The sequence below is a fragment of the Nematostella vectensis genome, chromosome 1 (assembly GCF_932526225.1).
Source record: "Nematostella vectensis chromosome 1, jaNemVect1.1, whole genome shotgun sequence".
In the NCBI taxonomy this organism is placed as follows: Eukaryota; Metazoa; Cnidaria; class Anthozoa; order Actiniaria; family Edwardsiidae; genus Nematostella; species Nematostella vectensis.
The window spans coordinates 17770638-17791577 of record NC_064034.1 but is presented as its reverse complement, the minus strand read 5'-3'; the positions used below and the strand labels follow the sequence as shown (position 1 = coordinate 17791577).

Below are 20940 nucleotides of genomic sequence, written 5' to 3'. Positions count from 1 at the left end.
TAATTTACCACGGCGAAACTTGAAAAATATACGACAAGTACAGGCCTTTACCTATTTAGTGGACCATGTGACTTTGACTTGTTTTTGCATTGTTGACTACTTGATAAATCAAATTATTTGATGTCATATACAAGATTGCCGGAATCCCGACTCCTATTTTGGATCACCTGTCATGGGGCGAAAAATTATAAAATGACCCGTGAACCAGTTAGGGTACATCATCTGGGTGTTCATATGCCAAGAATCACTGGCCGCGGATTTAGCTTTTGTTAGATAGCAGGTCTTCTCTTTTGATATTTACAAATCATGAAGACGGGCTTAGGCCCTGCACAAACGTCGTACTTTCCATGAGCCGTATTCAATGCAAATGCATGAAAATGACGACAAAGCGCTGCATCTGGCTCATTTTCATTGTTGCATTGAATACGGCTCATGGAAAATACGACGTTTAAACTAGGCCTTAGCGTTTACCCGTACTATTTAGCCTGGATACGTGGTTGATCAAAGGGGTTCTTTGTGTTTAAGTATTTGTTTAAAAATTCGATAATTAACTTTATTCGTCTTATCGAGTTTTCTCCCGTGACAGGTGCCCGCGATACCTGCCGCCAGCACTCACTTGTTGTAGTGTTAGATCACTCTCCACACATCACCACAAACCTCCCCTTTCGACGCCGAGAACATCGAAAGCTCCTCCACAATGTTCAGCTCTATTATACCTATGATTGTTGGTTTGCTTGTGATGGTATGCGCGTTTGCTGCGATGATAGTCGCCGCGGATGAGTGTACAAGGCAAGGACAAGGGCAAAGATAATCCCGGATGATGCTATACAACCACACCAAAACAAACCTGTACAAGAACTGCCTTTTACACACCTCCACATGACTTTACTAACGATGACAGCTGAGGACGAACAAGTCGCACGGACAACACGCTGGAAAAGCATTAACTTTTTTGGCGATTTCTTTTATGGGTTTGGAATTGTCAACGTTGTGGACGCAACACAATTTTAAAACGTCAACGACGAAAGTAGTCATCAATGAACAAGACAATATACTTCCCTGACAATAACTACCTGGCGATTTCTCGGCGTTTAGTACAATAATATTAGCGTTAGTTAGGAGATTAAAACAAACCATTCAAATGTTGAAAGAGATATACTTTCATTAAAATGATGTACGGCAAAAAGACGGGAAACAATGGAGGGTACAAGTTAAATATTTTATCTAATCTCAAAACAATCGCGGTAATTCCATTAGCGATTTCTCTCATAATTTAGACTTGAGCTGCTTCATTAGTTTCTCTAGCTTCATGGCGACCATCATATCGCCTTTAATTTTCAGTTTTCCCGCCATGAACGCTTGCGTCGGGTTTAGCTGACCCTTGAACATCTTGACAAAGTCCTCCGCATCTAGTGTCATACCGCACTGTGGGTCACCCCCTGGAAACGCACCTTGTCCGGCTCCCCCTGGGGGACAAACAAACAAGACACGTAAACAAGGTTACAGGGCTTTTTTTGATTATAAAGCAAAGCAAGTGAGTAATATAGAGCTAAAGAATTAGCGCCCTCTTGCATATCCAAAATCCAAATAAGCCCCCAGGGTACCATTATCGAGGATCTGAGCATTTATTTTCATGAGGGATCCATTTAGATAAAAGAAAACGTTTCATTTTAGGAGGGGGGGGGGGGGGGGTAAGGGTTTGCGGCGACGCGGTTTTACCTAAAATCTGGTGCGGTTTTTTGATTTTTCGTATTATATTCCGCGGTATTGTGGTTTTTTCTAGACTGCGCGGTTTACCGTTATTGACTTGTTTTGCGGTTTTTGGCGTTTTTGTGCGGTTTTTGTGCATTTTTGCGTGCACTTTTGCGGTTTTCGCACCCCCTTAAGTCCCCCTCATTTAGGTTTTAGGTTCTTCCAGTTTCTTCTGTGAAACATACCCTACCCTAACATACCATAACCTAAGTAGGGCGCATTGCGAGGATCCTCAAATCCCCCCCTCCCCCCTTGGTCCCATATCTACTTCTCTCTGTCACAGCCTGAAATTCAGGTTAACAGCACATGACTCACCACTATCATTCTTCAGATCAAGGTACCAAACCCCCGGCTCAGCCCCGGTCAAATGGAACTCAAAGCTGCCATTGACACTCTTGACTAGCTCTGGGTTGCACATGGACTGTATTGTTGTAAACAAACCGGCAACATTACTACCAGATGCGGCGCCACTAGACCCTGAGCCAGATGTTGCCTTGATGTGGTCTCGCATCAGTTTGTCCGGGTCACCAGCCTCGTCCAGGAAGAAATCAGGGAGCAAAGCATTACCTGGAAAATGAATGAAAAGTTTGTCAACTGTAGTGTGGAGCTGGTAGGATCTATTTCATCATATCAAGTTCCAAACACAGAGCAGTATACAGAAGATCTAGAGACAAATTTAGATGATGATTATATTGATGATGATGACAATGATGATGATACATAGGTCAACATCACAGCTTTTGTTTCTCAAGCCAGAGGACCTAGACTTGTATTAGGGTGGGGTCACCTTTGGATTGTAAAAAAAAGCTGGCTTTCTACATTCAAAACTGTGAATTTTATGTCTTCTATCAGGTAGTCAGATGCACAAGAAGCACTTTTTTAATCTTTCCGTCTTTGTGCAAAACAATTACTCAGGGCACCAGGTAGGCAGATTTCTTAGCAAGATGTTCACACGTAAGTGCATTACCCAACATGCTGGCAATGTGTTGAGACAGTTTGCACACTGGCCTAACCCGGCGCAGTTTGCACAGGGCTTTAGCTATCTCCTCCTAGCTTTCAGAATTTATTTCTCATTTGACTGGAACTAACAGCAAAGTTTTGCAGTTCTTTCAAACTACCTTGGCTATGTGACCTGGTTCTAAACATTTATATTTTGCATATACAGTGAAACCAGTAAAACCATGACCATCTAAAATATGTCTTGAATGCAGATTGTTTTCTAATAAATCAGATGCAAAAATTCATACATGAGACATGTTTCTAGTTGGCTGTTTGAATATCTCATGAGTCATTGGTCAGAACAAACATTCCATACACATTTCTGGTTCTCACAGTTTTACTGGTCACGCTGTAAATGGAGTAGGGAGAGGGTAGATTACAAACCATACCAGGAGCACAGCTGTAAGACTCAAAGTCTGTAACACCAATATCCCTGAGTACGTCTTCATCAATAAGGAACTGGCCTGTCATAGAACGACTATCTCTTGTTAAAATGACATAGGCAGCATCTGCCATGATGTCTGATGTACGACACATTTTAATGGATTCATCTCCTCCAAGCATCTTCATTGCTGCAGTCGCAATTGCTGCAAATACAAACAATTTATTGCCTCATGCAGTATTTACCAGTCCATTGTTTATTTACCAGTTTACTGTACTAAAATAGCTTGCATGAAGGCTTGCATAAACGAGACTAATCATTGTACAAAATCATAATAATATAATAATCACATTATATATATAATTATCAATCATTACAAAATACCTTAATATAGTTTAGGCAAATTCAATTGTACTGTAGCTACCAAAGAATTTAACAGACATTTTGCTTGTGACAACAAACCTGTTTTTGGCCATAGTGCATTCACTGCGATTCCATTATCTTTAAACTCCTCAGCCATCCCAAGTACACACATTGACATTCCATACTTTGCTATTGTGTATGCTAATGGACAAAATTATAGATAATAGATAAATCAACTTAAAAACAATGAGGTTCTAAAATATGTCAAGCAACACCTTCCCAAACTGACCCCTCAGTGGAGGATTTAAAAGTGTTTAGTTGGCCCTTTTTTGGATGGAAATTTTAAAGAAATTTATGGGAGCTAAAATCCACAGATTAATCTCCTGTCATATCTTTGTACGCTAATGCTACCCCTCAGAAAATCATGGGTCTACCCCCCCTCCCCCCATCACACACTCATACACACTTTCCTTTCCCCTCCCACCCTAAAAAAACACACACACTTTCTTCTGAAATCGTTTTTCTCTTACCAACATGGTTTTTAAACCAGTGTGGGGCCAAGTTGAGAGGTGGGCTGAGATTGAGTATGTGAGAGTTCTTGGATTGCTTTAGGTATGGCAAACATGCTTGAGAGCTAAATGAAAAAGGAAAACAAATAACATACAAAGGGCCTATATCAACTGGGCACTGTTACGACATTTCAATGATACCAAATTCATTTTATATTGCAAAGACAACTCTTTACATTCCATGTAATGCCCAAAACTTAAAAGGGCATTACGCTGAATGGGCTGAATATTCCCTTCATATATAGTAAGCATCAGCATAATATACTATACCATAAATATGTTCCCCTGGCATTTATGGAATTCATCAGGTCGTATTTTTTCATAGGAGTTTCTAGTGTTCCAGTCAGGCTTATAGCACTGGCATTATTGACCAAGATATCAATTCCTCCAAACTTCTTAACAGCTTCCTGGACAGCACCAAGAACAGCACTCTCGTCTCGTATGTCCACCACACAGGGGAGGCACTGACCTCCATTTTCTTCAACTACAGAATACAAATTTGCATTACATACTTACAAAACATGAAAATTTTGCCAGGGTTTCAAGGAACACCGAGGGCAGACAATTCAAGATTTGAGCTGTTTACTTTTTTAATGGCAGTTCTTTTGAATGTAAATATGACTGCTCATGCCTTAGAGTCAGGTGCCTCAGGTGAGTATTCAATGGATATTGGTGGGATTTGGCGACATTAGGAACTGGCTAACAGGGGCAAAGCTAAGGGTGTACTATGGATACTATTTATAGGGTATACTACGCATTCGTCCCCCCCCCCTCATTTCTCAGCATTGTTACTTTATACAAAGTATCACCATGTTTTAAACCATTTGTAAGAGATCTATGGGCGCTCATTTCCCATTCCGACTTTGCTGCTGGACCACTAGAGGTAAGTAGATTACCTTATTACACTCAATTTTTGTGACGTCAAAATTTGATTGGCATTTTGAGATGGCAATATTTCGCGGCACTTTATTTTCGTGATTTTCGTATTTTCTTAAAAACCACATCACTTTAATTTCGCGATTTCAGATTTCTTTGGGATAATAAAATAAATAAAAAACAAGTGGAATTAAAATGTGCTGTAATCATTAAAGTTTACACAATTTGTAACAAAAAGATGCATTGCCTAAATTTATTTTCAGAAAAATCTATAGATACAAGTCCAACTCAACCCCTTACCGTACTATATGTACAAGGTGTTTCCATAAAGCTTATTAAATGGCCAATATTCCCCCAAAGGCTTCTTGTATACTCACTTAATTTCCGCGCATCCTTATTTTCGCGACACATAATTTTAACGTCAGTTTATTTTCGCGAATCTTTTAAAATCGCCAAATTCGCCAAATTAAAGTGAAAATTAAGTGTAATAAGGTAGTTTTAATAATATTTCTTTTTAAATTAAGGATATTTTCTAGTCTTATGTAACATGAGTTACACAGCAGGGTTTCCACTGAGGATAAATAAACGTTGGCATATTTAGCGATTCATATACATGAAAACTGTTTTATATCGTTTAGTCTTACCCTCTTTGGCAGCAGTGTAAATAGTACCCGGGAGTTTAGGATGCGCCTCGGCAGTCTTAGCAGCGATCACAACGTTAGCACCATCTCGGGCAACCTTGACAGCGATGGCTTTCCCGATTCCCCTACTTGCACCCGTGATAAACACTGTCTTGCCGGCGAGCTTCCTGCAAAACAGAACAACTCCATGATCAATTATTTGTATCCCTTTGATAAAAGATAGTCGATAACTTTAAACTATAAACGATAAAATAGTTACCCCGTGTTCAACATTTTGTTGTGTGCCCTTGTTTTACTCTGTACTTTGTCCACCGCCATGATACTTGAGCCCGCGATCGTGTAAATACTCTGTTGGGAGGGGTAGGGCCGTAGGAATGGAAAGAATATTTTTTAGATTATTTAGTAAATTTCATGTCAAGAATAAATCTAAAATTATTACTTGCCATTTGCAATTGATTTTGATTAAACATACTTCTAACAGTCTTTAGTTTCTTACGTTATTTCTATAATTGATGGCTATTAGCCCGTGCCTACCTCCCATCCCTACTGAGTTTTTTCCAGTAGATTTTCTGTTTTCATGGGAAGTCTGTGGTTTCCTGGTGAGATTTGGCGCCAAACATCAAAATGGCGGATTCTTCGAGAAGAGGAATTAAACGGCGGAGGGAACAGACAAACAGCGCCTCTGAGATTAGAGATACATACTCTAAGGAAATAAGAGATCTCGAGGGAGAGATTTCTCAACTGGAAGAAGATATTGTAGCACAGGAGACTGTAGATGCGGGGTGTTTTAGCCTTGAGGCATTGCGGGAAGTTTCTTCAAAACTTGTTGCTGTCGAAAAAACTGCAAGGAGAAGTGCTAAATCCACACCGACGGTACAGAGACAGAGAGAAATTAGTGACTTACAGAGTAATTTTGAAAGACTTGAAGTGTTAACTGGGATCAAAATTACCAAAAATTTATCAAACTTGCTGTTTACTACCTCGAATGAAAACAACAACAACAACGGAATATGCCGGACTTGGAGACGTAGTATTTCTGGATGGTGTAATGGGATCGAGTTTACAGTTGGTTTCGATGTGGAAGAAAAAGAGATTCCATCTGATGTGATTTCAAGACTGGAAGAAGGTTAGTTTAAGCAACTTCATGGTAGCTTCATCATTATTGTGAGGTCTTTTTTTTTTCAATTCCTTTGCCTGTCAAAATTTTGTTTACAACTAATAACAATTTTACTATGATTTTTTATCATTGTAGTAGAGGGCGGGAGCACTCTGCAGTTTTATGCTTCAGGGTGCAGATTCTCCCAACAAGATATGTCCAGCATCTTAGGCAAATACTGCCTACATCTGTGGCAACATAGTTATTTACTAACTATGTTGGCTAGTGATTGACTTTGTTCTTGTTTTTTATTCCAGGTAGCCAAGAAACTCCAGTAACTGCTAGTGTTTTGGGGATAAATATTCACCTCAACAATGCTTTAGTAGTGCAAGAATTGACTGACTTCATAGCATATGTCAGTGATTATTGTGATCTTCAGACCTTCTTTCAAGGATTAAAGGATTATTGTGAATGGTACCATCACCGCTGTAGGACTTTTTGTCACTTTAAATCCAAGTACCCCCAACAAGTGTTACTTTTCAAGGCTCCAGAAGCAAGCCAAAAATTTACTGTTGTTTTCTCAAAATGTCTAAGCTTTCTTATCAGCTGGGTGATAGAAGTGAGTAGTGCAGGAGTCGCAGAACCTTGTATTGATTGTGTTGTCTGCAGTTCTGGGAGAAATAATGATAAACAGTTTGATTCCATTTGCCAGTCAGTTCCTTCTGACTTCAGACAGACATTATCAAGACTAGGAATTGAGCAAGCAATAGAACTTGTCATTCGTATGGCCATTAGTTGAAGTCAGCTCTATAAGTTTGCAAATATGATGACTTCTGGCTGATAGCTAGCTAAAGTGATAGATTATTCCTAAGTTTGATGGAGCATATAGATCTTGTATAAACCAAATGGGACCTTGATGTAATTGACTTTGATAAAAATCAATTTTTAGTGGGATCTTTACAGTAGTAGTTCATTTTAGGTAATAACAGTATATATTGAAATACAATATTTGACCAGTACAAGTAGTTAGTGTGCTCTTCGATTAAATATCTGCAGTGATCTCTAAGAGATTATATTTAGTTGGTCAGTATTTTCCAAAATGCTGTTGGTTGAGTCTGCAGGGCATTAGATAGCTTGGGGACAGGGGGCAGCTACCCCCTTAGAAGAACAGGAATTTTACAAAAGACATGGAAAAAGTGTCTGCCCCGAAAGCTAATAAAAAACATAGCTGAGGCCTGCCTCCCTGAATAATTTTTTTTGGGTACAGCCTTGATCTGGGTCTGGGATAGCAAGACGATTTCAGACTTACATACAATCAGGATTGGGGTGTTATCAAAAGCAGGGTGTTATCAGGAGTGGGGTGTTGTCAGGAATAGGGTGTCATAACAAATAGGGAGTTATGTGGAGTTAGATGTTATCAAGATGTGGGTGTTATCAGGAGTAGCATGTCACCAGAAGCAAGGTTTTATCAGGAGTCAGATTTTATCAGAAGTGGGGTTTTATCAGGGGATGTTTTTAGGAGTAGGGTGTTATCAGTCATGAGTAGGATGTCATCAGAGAGGGGGGTTATCAGGAGTGGGGTGTCATCAGATGTAAGATGTTTTAAGGAGTGGGGCGTCATCAGGTGTAAGATGATTTCTGCAGTGAGGTTTTATCAGAAGCAAGATGTTATCAGGAGTGGGTGTCATCAGAAGAGGGAGGGGGTAATCAGCAGTGGGATGTTGTCAGGAGTGGGTGTCATCAGACGAGGGAGGGGTAATCAGCAGTGGGATGTTGTCAGGAGTGGGTGTCATCAGAAGAGGGAGGGGGTAATCAGCAGTGGGATGTTGTCAGGAGTGGGTGTCATCAGACGAGGGAGGGGTAATCAGCAGTGGGATGTTGTCAGGAGTGGGTTTCATCAGACGAGGGAGGGGGTAATCAGCAGTGGGGTGTTGTCAAGAGAGGGAGGGGGTAATCAGCAGTTGGATGTTGTCAGGAGTGGGTGTCATCAGAAGAGGGAGGGGGTAATCAGCAGTGGGATGTTGTCAGGAGTGGGTGTCATCAGAAGAGGGAGGGGGTAATCAGCAGTGGGATGTTGTCAGGAGTGGGTGTCATCAGACGAGGGAGGGGGTAATCAGCAGTGGGGTGTTGTCAAAAGAGAGAGGGGGTAATCAGCAGTTGGATGTTGTCAGGAGTGGGTGTCATCAGACGAGGGAGGGGGTAATCAGCAGTGGGATGTTGTCAGGAGTGGGTGTCATCAGACGAGGGAGGGGGTAATCAGCAGTGGGATGTTGTCAGGAGTGGGTGTCATCAGACGAGGGAGGGGGTAATCAGCAGTGGGATGTTGTCAGGAGTGGGTGTCATCAGACGAGGGAGGGGGTAATCAGCAGTGGGGTGTTGTCAAGAGAGGGAGGGGGTAATCAGCAGTTGGATGTTGTCAGGAGTGGGTGTCATCAGAAGAGGGAGGGGGTAATCAGCAGTGGGATGTTGTCAGGAGTGGGTGTCATCAGAAGAGGGAGGGGGTAATCAGCAGTGGGATGTTGTCAGGAGTGGGTGTCATCAGACGAGGGAGGGGGTAATCAGCAGTGGGATGTTGTCAGGAGTGGGTGTCATCAGACGAGGGAGGGGGTAATCAGCAGTGGGATGTTGTCAGGAGTGGGTGTCATCAGACGAGGGAGGGGGTAATCAGCAGTGGGATGTTGTCAGGAGTGGGTGTCATCAGACAAGGGAGGGGGTAATCAGCAGTGGGATGTTGTCAGGAGTGGGTGTCATCAGAAGAGGGAGGGGGTAATCAGCAGTGGGATGTTGTCAGGAGTGGGTGTCATCAGACGAGGGAGGGGGGTAATCAGCAGTGGGGTGTTGTCAAAAGAGAGAGGGGGTAATCAGCAGTGGGGTGTTGTCGGAAGATGGGTGTCATTAGAAGGAGCTTACCAGGATGGGGTGTCATCAGAAGAGAGGGGGGTAATCAGCAGTGGGGTGTTGTCGGAAGATGGGTGTCATTAGAAGGAGCTAACCAGGATGGGGTGTCATCAGAAGAGGGAGGGGGTAATCAGCAGTGGGGTGTTGTCAGAAGATGGGTGTCATTAGAAGGAGCTTACCAGGATGGGGTGTCATCAGAAGAGGGAAGGGGTAATCAGCAGTGGGGTGTTGTCAGAAGATGGGTGTCATTAGAAGGGGCTTACCAGGATGGGGTGTCATCAGAAGAGGGAGGGGGTAATCAGCAGTGGGGTGTTGTCAGAAGATGGGTGTCATTAGAAGGAGCTTACCAGGATGGGGTGTCATCAGAAGAGGGAGGGGGGTAATCAGCAGTGGGGTGTTGTCGGAAGATGGGTGTCATTAGAAGGAGCTAACCAGGATGGGGTGTCATCAGAAGAGAGGGGGGGTAATCAGCAGTGGGGTGTTGTCGGAAGATGGGTGTCATTAGAAGGAGCTTACCAGGATGGGGTGTCATCAGAAGAGAGGGGGGTAATCAGCAGTGGGGTGTTGTCGGAAGATGGGTGTCATTAGAAGGAGCTAACCAGGATGGGGTGTCATCAGAAGAGGGAGGGGGTAATCAGCAGTGGGGTGTTGTCAGAAGATGGGTGTCATTAGAAGGAGCTTACCAGGATGGGGTGTCATCAGAAGAGAGGGGGGTAATCAGCAGTGGGGTGTTGTCGGAAGATGGGTGTCATTAGAAGGAGCTTACCAGGATGGGGTGTCATCAGAAGAGGGAGGGGGTAATCAGCAGTGGGGTGTTGTCAGAAGATGGGTGTCATTAGAAGGAGCTTACCAGGATGGGGTGTCATCAGAAGAGGGAGGGGGGTAATCAGCAGTGGGGTGTTGTCGGAAGATGGGTGTCATTAGAAGAAGCTTACCAGGATGGGGTGTCATCAGAAGAGAGAGGGGGGTAATCAGCAGTGGGGTGTTGTCGGAAGATGGGTGTCATTAGAAGGAGCTTACCAGGATGGGGTGTCATCAGAAGAGAGAGGGGGTAATCAGCAGTAGGGTGTTGTCACAAGAGAGCGGGGGTAATCAGCAGTAGGGTGTTGTCACAAGAGAGCGGGGGTAATCAGCAGTGGGGTGTTGTCGGAAGATGGGTGTCATTAGAAGGAGCTTACCAGGATGGGGTGTCATCAGAAGATGGAGGGGTAATCAGCAGTGGGGTGTTGTCAGGAGTGAGGTGTCATCAGAAGGGGGGTTATCAGGAGTAGGCTGTATAAAAAGTATAGGAGAGAACTATAGCGTTTTAGAAGAATGTTCATTTCTGTAAAGTTTTAAAAGCTACAGCTAAACCGTACAAAGCTTTGATCAACGTCTAATCACTTTATATCATGGCTTTATACATATTTCATTTGAACGCAACCATCTGGTGCAAATATGGAACACCTTCAAAGCAGATCTAGGTTGCTATTTTTGTCTTTTAATGTGTCTAAACGAAAACCTGCTCATCTGCGTATTTACAGCATTCTATAACTTGGTTAAAACTTGATCCAATTGTGGCACTTAGAAGACTGTTGTCTTGGTATCATACGAAATGCTCTGCTTGAGTTAGGAATCGCGTTTCCTTTGATCTACAAGCTCGTGGATTCTACGACTTTTCACGCTTTTTGTTGTCTTTATTCACATGCAGTCTCTGCTGGAGTCGCAAATTTCGCTTCACTTGGTCTACATGCTTTTGGGTTTTCACCCTTGTTTTTTGGTTTCTTCATTCACACGAAGGGCTCTGCTTAAGTTGCAAGGCTCGCTTTACTTGCTCGGCATGTTCGTGGATCCTAAGGCTCTTCGCGCTTGTTTTATGTTGGTTTTCTTTAGTCTCTGACAAAGAGCCACTCGAGAACGATCCATCGTACTGTCCGCAAGAAGGCGACGGTGCTTGATGGAGCTTGGGTGTTCTGTAATAAGATCGCCACGGAATAAAAACACCAGAATTTATCACCTTACACAACAAAATATAGGTTAAATGGCAAGGCTTTATATTCGGGTGTTCGATGCCCGAATTGGGGGCTCGATAGTTTTTGTAAATACATCGCTTTAAAATCTTTAAAAAAAATTGATAATCCCAGAAACAATATTCACCGATCTAAGTTCAACTTCTTTCAATCCAAGTACTTGATCACAACATAACATAATAACAATTGCATTACCCGTTGTTGGATAGTGTATTGGGACTTACTCGTACAAGTCCTGAGAATTGGGTCTTTTCAAGGGGCTAGCGTTGGTAAGGGATGTATAGATACGTCCTTATTTTATGACGTTAGAAGTGGGCATTTTGATGGAGAGTGCGTGGGTGAGGGTATATATACGTACTCGTTTAAGACGCTAGAAGCGGGTGTTTTGATGGAAAGGGCGTGGTACAAATCCTCTGTCGTCGGACTGGTTATGGGTCCTTCGCGGGGTAAGATCACACGGTTTTCCCTGGTCTTTCTGGGCGCAGGCGAGAACATTGGCGTGCTAAACTGAAGTTTCGGGGGACTTGTGCGGCCATCGGGTGCTGATATAAGACGTTGGAGTATTAGAACTAATGTTGCAAATATGTAACTACAATCGAAAAAGTAAAAAAAAAGTAATAAAAATAATAAATAATAAAATACATTATTTTTTCTAAAACGTGTGGTCATGATTCTGTTATGCTGTCATTGCACCTTCAATCAGGTAGTTCTTTAACTGAGGCTAGTAACATTTCGTTTTTTTTTTTCTTTGCTACGCCAGTACCGGTCAGCTGGCGTACCGGTCAGCTGGCGTACCGGTCAGCTGGCGTACCGGTCAGCTGGCGTACCGGTCAGCTGGCGTATCCGTCAGCTGACGTGCTTGTGCACGTTTTTTCAGAGGTTAGGAGCAACTATTTTTTTATCAAGTCTTGGGCAGACTCAGGTACCATTTTTTTGAGTGAGTAAAAACGGTTAGTATACTTGATGGCTGAAAGGGAACAAGACCGTACATCGTGACTTGGCCGACGTCCGGGATTGCGGAGTTATCATCAACTGTTGCTTATAGTACGCAGTTCGCTCTTCCTCGAATTTCTTTCGCTGAGAGGGACAACACAGAAATCAGTTAAAAAACGCTCAGAAAAACGCAACAACCATAAGGACAGTACAGGAATAGACTCCAGCTAACAAAAGTTAATCTACTCTATCATAGCGCATATGGAAGAGCTAAAGAATGCACTTTTCCAAAACGCAAAAACCATCGAGTTCCATTCCAGTCCGAAGAAATCTTACCTCATGGCCCAGTTTGACAGCAGCATCGGTGAAGTTCTTTCTCTCTTCATCGAAAGACTCTTTTTGCTTCTCATAGAGTGCTCGCTCCTGTTGAAGCCGTTCCCATTCCTCACACATTCGCGAGTCATCCTTCAAAAATGAAAGCACTTTTTCTTGTCATCGGGTAATTTATACACACGTTAATGTATATTAATGGGTACAAGAAAAAGGTACTCACTAAAAGCGGGTTGCCACCACCATCAGATTCCTTGGATTGAAGTGTCTGTAAAATAAACATGGAATACTTGCATTAAAAGTTTATCACAAAATAGAGCCTATTATAAAAAAAAAATGTTTTGGACAAGCATCGATGCTCGACCAGACTCGTCTTGGTGATTTTTTCCCTATACATCCTTATCTCTACGTTTTTCAGCAGTCTTTCAACAATTTTACTAATTATGGATGAAAAAGTTCCGCTTCGAGGTGACGAACGCTAATGATAGTCGCAACCTCTTCCTACACATCATTTCCTGGTCAGGGGGTAGCTAACAGTATCAATAACTAATTTATGAGACAAACAAACTAAGGAACACTTGTACCATTGAGTACTACAATATCCTCACCTCAATGAGAGATTCCTGCTGCTCTACAATATGCCGATAATTGTCGAGCTGTTGAGATAGCTTAGTGATAGTCTCTTCCATTTCCGTGTTATTAGATGAGTTTGCTGGTGACTTAGATGGTGTGCCTTTATTCGCACTGTCTAACCGAGACCTTAAAACCCGCCACTTGTCGCGAAGACTTTTTTCAATGCCTGAAGCAAAAGAAAAACTTTACTACACATACTATAGGTGCATTATATGCAATTAAAAAAAAAACAATTTTACACACCTTCTCTGACGAGTTCATAAGGCATGTTAAAGTGACCGGCAGGGAGGCTGCGAACTGACAGAGAGTCCTGACAATAACCAACACATGTAAATTAATTTTTACAAAATACTGTTGACTTGTCCGAATTTTCGTCTTTTAAAAACTTGTTCTGCCCTGAAGAAGTCTTATTAAAGGCTAAAATGTTAATACTCTGACAACTATCTTGGTATTTTTGATTGACTTGTAAATTAATTTAATAAACAATTTACAATTAACACATTGGTTTACTTAGTTCTAGGTGTAGGTAACTAGGTCCATCTAAAAACGTTTTCTATCCAAATGCACGTATAAAATAAACTATCTTCCAACTACCAACAACAGAGTCAACCTCATTTTGTTACATGAGAAGATTGGGATCTGGACCCCTCCCCTCCCCCCCTCTGGACATGGGCCTGCATCACCTCTCACCTCTGAATCAGAGTCGCACATGGGTGTCTGCTGTTGATTCAATAGACTGACCAACTCTGTCTGCATATCCTGCAGGGAATCCCGCAAGTCACAGTTTTCCTTCATTAGTTCCTAGGATGTTAGGAAAAATGTATCATTCAACTAAAGTTCAGAAGAAAGAGTACTCATTCTTATCAAAAAAACAACATTTTAAATAATATACATATAAGTCTGTTGCAGATTAGTGATGTAACAACATAATTGGTAGAAAGAAATTCACACAATAACATATAAAGGAGAACACATTTTGTTATGCCACTACGGCACATTTAGCTTAAAAGGACTGTAAAAGTCAATTTTTGTGCACTGTAATTTGTTTACACATTTCTTCTTTCTCACCCTTTTGCACATTTTTTTTCTTGTATTTGAAAGAAAACTTTAATATTGACAGTTTTTAATTTTAGCAGTGTTTTTGTGCCATGCAAATTACAGGAAAAAACTATATGAAATAAAAATATAAACACCATGAGCTGTTGAATAACAAAAACTAATTCTGTCCTTTTACCTTTTGTCTTGCTTCATAATTTGTCACCAGTAGACTGTACATCTCTCTTTCATCCCTACAACAATACAATTACCAAATTCATAGTACCTGTGCTAACTAAACTGCATTAACATAGGATATACAGAGTTCTGGTTGGAGAAGCTTACTTCTTTCATTCACACAAAAAAAGGAAGTAAAACAAAATTGACTTTTAGTATTTTTTGTGTGTGCACTCAAGCAAATTCAGTTTTTGTCAATGGTTTCCTGCCCAAATGGTATGGATCTAAAAGACTTCACAGCCTTTCCAAAAGGAATACATTTTTTAGGAACCTTTGATGGAATGCTTGACATAACCCTTCTTGATTGATATTTCATTCAACAATTTGCTATATAGTACAGGTGTAAAGAACCCATCACACTGCCTTTTTTGTTCCGCACAATACTGACTGAGAAAAAAAGCAGGAAAGAACGGCTAGAGATTAGCACTGTTGGCGATGATTCATCCCTTCAAATCTGTATTTTTTTTCTCTCGATGCTGCTCTATAATGTTTTCTGAAGAAAAACTCTCCACATACCAAAGCATCATTGTTGTGTGGTTTTTTTCCTCCAGATTTTATTAGAACCATAAGTGTTTTAAGTGTTACAGGATAAGAAAAACAATCTGGTTGGCCGATTTTTTTGGTGCAAATGGTTTCAAGATATGAAAACTAAATGTTGATCAGTCGTTTATTGGAAAGAAATGTTATTTTAATAACATTTAATAACTTAAAAGCAGCCGTTGCTGGAGCTCAGGCCACACCCAGAACAGATGCATAGGAAACCAGTATTAAAATAGTATTTAAGTTCATTCCAGCAGTATACAATATATAAAGAGTAATCAGTACCTTTGTCCAGTTTTCCAGGTGGCTCTTTTGCCATCAGCTCTATGCAAGGAGTTCAGTATTTCCATGCCAATTCTCTTTTCATTACTTCTATCAGATAACATCTTGAAATAAATGAATTAAAAAAATTAATCAAATTTCAAGTGTGCTCCCTACGAACTCAAACAGCTAACAAACCTGATGCATTCTCTCTTTTAATTTGTTCATTTCTCTTTCTTGCTTTTTCTTGTCATGTGCAAATTGCTTCTTTTGCTGAACAGCATTCATCTTGAGTCTTCGCACCTAATTTAATAACATGAGTTTTAAAAAGAATGATTTTCTTTTCATACAAGCTGAGTGAAATCTTAAAGAAGAAGAAAACTATGGAGAGCCCTTCATCTATACTTAGCTTCTAATGTCCTTACAGGAGACATACAGTAAAACACAGAACTTCAAGAAGATATTGTTAGTTTGAGCATAGTTAGAGCATAGATAGTAAAAGGGAATCTCCATCTACTAACTATGGTTTAAGTATCATAAAATCAAGGTTAAACTACATAATTAGGTTTTTTTCATATAACATAAACATACCTCATCTGTTTCATTCTTGAGTTGAACCTTCAGCTTCTTGATGCTCCCTTGCAATTGCCTTTCATTCTCTTGACTCTGAGCTATCTCTCGCTGTAAACTTTCAACCTGTTCCTATAGAGTTTCCAAAAATGAAGGGTGGATCAGATTAGATTTCGTTTCTCCTTATGGTGTCACATTAAAATTAGACTAATCCCAGATTGTCATAAATGGTATCTCAGCTTCCCTGAGAGCAGAGGCCTCTTTTCTCTGTATTAGAAAATGCCAGTCCAGCGAAATAAAGAGAAAGAGGCCTCTGTTTGTAGGGAATTATATTAGCCAAACATGCTAAAAACAGTGCAAATAATGTGATTGTTTTTATATTAGAATGCTTTGCTACAGCTGAATCTAGATCTTTTTAATTGACAACCCAAAAACAAATTTAGGATTCATTAAAACCAACCTTAAGCCTGTTTTGGCTGGTAATAAGAAATTCATTATCACACTCTGACCTCAGATTCCTGTAGAAGACAATAAACAATGAGAAAGACAAACACGTACAAGAAAAAGAAGTGGTTATCCTCACCTCTCCTCAAGTGATGTCCGTGTTCTCTGATTCTGTTGTTGAAGCTGTAGCAGTTCATAAGTGGTGTTGATCAGTCTGACGATGTCAAAAGTGCCCTCACACCCAGGCTTGTGACTGTTACTATTCTTAGCAAACAGTGAAGGAAATCCAAGAATACCAACTTCCTGGAAATAGATATTATTTCTTGCATGAGATAAATTGCAAAGATAATATAGAATAAGCTTACAGAAATTGGGTCACCTTTTCTTCATATGGTATTCCGTTTTCCAGACAACCTAAGCCTGCCCCTCCCCCCCTCCCCAATATCATACAATTATTTTTTTACAAAGTTTCTCTCACATTAAACTACAATTTTGGATGTTTCTGTTTGCTCTACAAATATTTAATGAGACTATTAAGTGATTGCAAGTCTCTAAGTTAAATTATTCTATGCAAATTTTATTTACATTTTATAAATTTTTGTAACCCGATGGATTTCGGAGCACAATCTACCCAACTCTAGCCAACTCCAAGAATTAACGTTTCTTTTTTACATGTGTATTATTTTCAACATTTGTAAATCTGGATGCAACAACACATCTGTTCATTCATTTGATAAACTAATCAAATTTATTGACCTTCGCTAAACCGCGCCAAAATTGGAACGGTTCAAACACAAGGCTTCAAAAGTTGTACTTTACCTGATTCAAGAAGGCTATGCATTGATCAACATTATCCCTCCGACAAAACTGCTTGTCTGGACTTGAAAATGGCGAAAGAGAAGTATTAAAGGCGAATCTATCATCCTCCAGGGTTCTATCAGGGCTTGGACGTGAGGAATAGGTTGTGTAACGAGCGAGAAAGTCACCGGGACCCCATTCAGCTTGCTCGTTCATTTCTCTTTTTGATGTTTGCTTTCATTGGAGCTGAAGCGAAGTGTCAAGATCTGATGTTCAGCGATCCTCTAACACAGATAGGATCTATTTTTTCCAAAGCGTTCTAACTACAGCTATAACCACAACAACCGAAATCAAGTAAATTATTCACAGCGAGCTCTCTGCGCATGCCGGAAAAGAGACTGGGGGGAGAGGGGGGGGGGGGTAGGGGTGAGAAACAATCACAGGCAACCCGCCAGACATCTTTTGGATGGAGAGCACTACACCAAACAGGCGAGCCCCATGAATCTTTTTTTTTTTTTCAGAAATATCGTAAATAGAATGACCCAAAAGTTAATAAGTAGTCTACTTTGTGTTACGGATTTTGACTTGTAAAGCGGCGCTTGAGCCCAAGTGTTTTTTATTATTTCATATAATTCCAACATGGTTATTACAAAATTACAAACAAGAGATCATGCTTTGGTATTACCCGCGCGCCATGTCGATTCTACGGTGGCCCATCAGATTCCGAACCTGGCTATTTTTAGCAAGCTGAAGTATCTGAGCTTTTCTAATAGTGAGAAAATAAAGAGGGAGATATTACTGTACTTTTTTTTATGTTGTTTCAAGACATTTCTATAACTAAAGTATATTATACAAGCTGGAGTCGGGATTTGAATCAAACGCGGTATCACAGCCATTTTATCGCTCGTCGGTGTTTTCTTTCTTCTTGACTTGACTTTGCCGCTCAGACAAACAAAACAGTCAAACTATTCAGGGATTTAGCTTTCTGTGAATATATTTGCCTATCTTGCTTACTTAAGTTAGACTTGTCTTCTTCTTCCGAGTTATTTAACATGATCTCTTATCATTCCTATCGAGTTGGCAAAACAACACGCAACCCGCGGGGGTGTAGGACGAAATAAAAGGAGCAAATCCTCACGCGCAGTGGTGGGGTGGTGGTTACTAAAAATAGCCAGATTCGGAATCGACATGGCGCACGGGAACTGCCAAAGTGTCCCTTTTTTATCTTATGCTCTCTTGATTACAAGACTATTACAGAATTATCATACCACAATCACACTACTAACGACAATTACTAACAACATTTATCCTCCTTTTTTCTTTTCTATTTCCTTTTTTTTACCCCAGCACCTCTGTGATTTGCATTTCTTTTTTCTGTAATCTTTCTTTACTTTTAATTTTTCATTTCTTTTCCCTTATTTTATTTATCATTCTTTCATTTTTTCATTTTGTTTATTATTTTTATCTTTTTTTTCAGCTGTTTTTCTGTGCTAAGGTTTTTTTGTATTCAGAAAAAAACATCATACACACAGGAGAAAAAAAAAGAAAAAGGTTTATCCAAACATCAGTAGCAAGATCCGTTCTCATTTCTTATAATATAGTTTTCTAAATTGTTACTATTTCTAGCTATTAAAGTATTAGAATTTTTTTCGCAAAAAAAATTAAAGTAGGTTTGATTTTCGCATTTCGACATTTCGACAAATTACATGTTTGGCTAGAAGAATCAGGAAGTTTATAGTTGAAATATCGTCTTTTTTCTTTTCTTTATCATAAGTTGAGTTCAAGTTGACTAGGATTCGATTTTATATACGAAGGTTCACTTACCAAAAAGCCTAAAAAAACGAGGAAACAAGAACCCTTTTTATATGGCGAGTGATAGATCACTTCCTGACTACATAGATCTTAACATACTTCACGCTGAATTGGATTTGTCGCGTCAGCAAAGTCAAGGAGGCGAAGACATTTATTTTCTTCAAACAAGTATTTTTTACTCAAAAAGGGAGGGTTGGATATCCACCCAATCCACCCCCCCCCCCCCCCCTGTATCCGCCCCTGAATCATGCGAGCATTCTTAGATTTCCATTTTGCAGTTTTTGAGTTTTCACACAAACAAATGGCGAAGTCTTGAGAACGAAAAATCATGATTATGATCAGGATGCTCCCAAAAAATAATAAAATAAAAAGTAAAAGATACCTTCAAACAGAAAAAAGCAACCGAATAACAAGAAATATAGGGATATATTTTTCGCTTTGACATGATAGTATCATGACAGTGAGATCACTGAGATCATGTATGGATTTCTCATCGCCAAACATTTGATTGTCATGACTTTCTTGACCTCATTTTGGCTAGCATTTCATACTAACGGCTAGCAGGGGTTGTTGCTAAGCAACCTAAGTTAATCACACAAAATACATTTTCGTTCTCTGCCTGTTTAGGTATACTGACAGTAGTCATGGCCGAGTTGTGCCAGCCATTGAACTCACTCAAAATACAAGCCATATACTGTAGCAATAGCGTAAAAAGTGTGTTTGTCCATCGTCTCCGAGATACACGTATCGTACTCGGTGTTCCACAAGCAACGACTCGCTATTCGCATCCCCTGTCTGTTCTTAGAACCAATAGATACCAAACACACCAGCTTATACCGCTCAACATTGAGCTGCTTAACCTCGTCAAGGATTCTCTTACTCATAAGTTTGGCGAGGAGAGCTGAGTCATTTGGCTCGTAACTATGAGAGTCTAGAGTTACTAGCGCGTCCTTCACAATCTGACGCACTTTTATCGCAGGGAAATCAACCGTCGGTTCCATGCGATAAGTGTTCTCCATCCTTACGTTCTTTCGCCTCATATCGGCACTGCCTGCGTCGTCTTGTACGGCTCTGTTCTTCTTCGCCCCTGCTTGCATCATATACGAAGTCGTAGAGACTCTCCTAAGAGATGAGCCCACCATACTGACTCGTCTAATACTGTCATCGGAGCGATTCCCGATGGACGACGTTCGGCGACGAGCTTGCCGCGTCTGACGAGGGCTTTCCAATAGATCCATTCAGCTCTCGTTAGATTTTTCTTTGACAATCTTCCCGTTGTATTATAGCAGTACTTACAGCGTTCCTTTCTGTTGTCTTTGACCCGTTCAGATATGCCAACCGGTTTGGGTTACACGCTCATCATTGTAATGACGACATGTGTAAGTGTAGGTCACTAAAGAAATGCGATCTTCAGGCCTTTTTCTGCTAAAACATAGAGTAAATATACTAACATCTCGCCCGCTAATATGCGAAGCGGAGCGTACGTAGCGATGTCTTGTGCTATTAATGGTGCTAACAAATAGGAGTAGAGATGAAGGGGAAGGTGGCGTAAGGTGGAATTGATCTTACTTGACCTTGTATGAACATGCGCCAGACTGGCTGAAAGGCAAAGCTAATTACAAGCTTCACGGAAACAGTTTATCGCGGTCAATCGTTTGTATTTGACTCCTAGAGACATAATGACAAAAGAAATATAAAGGAATTATAAACGTTTTTGTGCTGGTTTCATATAACTAGTGTTTTACGATAAGAAAATTGAACG

General features: G+C 40.6%; 4 protein-coding genes and 1 long non-coding RNA gene across 5 annotated transcripts; 2 read left to right on the top strand and 3 right to left on the bottom strand.

Annotated features, from left to right (window-relative positions):
• The first annotated feature begins 171 nt into the window (after positions 1–171).
• LOC125569244 lies at positions 172–1186 on the top strand. Its single transcript, XR_007312393.1, has 2 exons — positions 172–280; positions 587–1186. It is a non-coding gene; the product is annotated as an uncharacterized LOC125569244 (long non-coding RNA).
• A 21-nt stretch (positions 1187–1207) lies between these two features.
• LOC5514404 (hydroxysteroid dehydrogenase-like protein 2) lies at positions 1208–5908 on the bottom strand. Its single transcript, XM_001634539.3, has 8 exons — positions 5842–5908; positions 5586–5749; positions 4336–4549; positions 4027–4130; positions 3596–3697; positions 3141–3338; positions 2068–2319; positions 1208–1466 (listed from the first exon to the last, which is right to left on the bottom strand). The coding sequence occupies exons 1-8, from the start codon at positions 5898–5900 to the stop codon at positions 1267–1269; spliced, it is 1293 nt and encodes a 430-aa protein (XP_001634589.3). The 5' UTR covers positions 5901–5908; the 3' UTR covers positions 1208–1266.
• A 276-nt stretch (positions 5909–6184) lies between these two features.
• Positions 6185–7911, top strand: LOC5514396 (centromere protein P). Its single transcript, XM_032383968.2, has 2 exons — positions 6185–6708; positions 6996–7911. The coding sequence occupies exons 1-2, from the start codon at positions 6207–6209 to the stop codon at positions 7475–7477; spliced, it is 984 nt and encodes a 327-aa protein (XP_032239859.2). The 5' UTR covers positions 6185–6206; the 3' UTR covers positions 7478–7911.
• A 2969-nt stretch (positions 7912–10880) lies between these two features.
• LOC5514390 (afadin- and alpha-actinin-binding protein B) lies at positions 10881–17748 on the bottom strand. Its single transcript, XM_032384009.2, has 15 exons — positions 17388–17748; positions 16708–16871; positions 16585–16642; positions 16146–16256; positions 15753–15857; positions 15579–15679; positions 14716–14770; positions 14172–14282; positions 13725–13791; positions 13457–13647; positions 13072–13116; positions 12855–12983; positions 12575–12662; positions 11944–12127; positions 10881–11528 (listed from the first exon to the last, which is right to left on the bottom strand). Exons 1-15 carry the CDS (start codon positions 17580–17582, stop codon positions 11342–11344), a joined length of 1791 nt encoding a protein of 596 aa, XP_032239900.2. The 5' UTR covers positions 17583–17748; the 3' UTR covers positions 10881–11341.
• A 1837-nt stretch (positions 17749–19585) lies between these two features.
• LOC116619320 (dynein light chain Tctex-type 5) lies at positions 19586–20920 on the bottom strand. Its single transcript, XM_048725832.1, has one exon. The coding sequence runs from the start codon at positions 20414–20416 to the stop codon at positions 19850–19852; it is 567 nt and encodes a 188-aa protein (XP_048581789.1). The 5' UTR covers positions 20417–20920; the 3' UTR covers positions 19586–19849.
• Between the last annotated feature and the right edge of the window lie 20 nt (positions 20921–20940).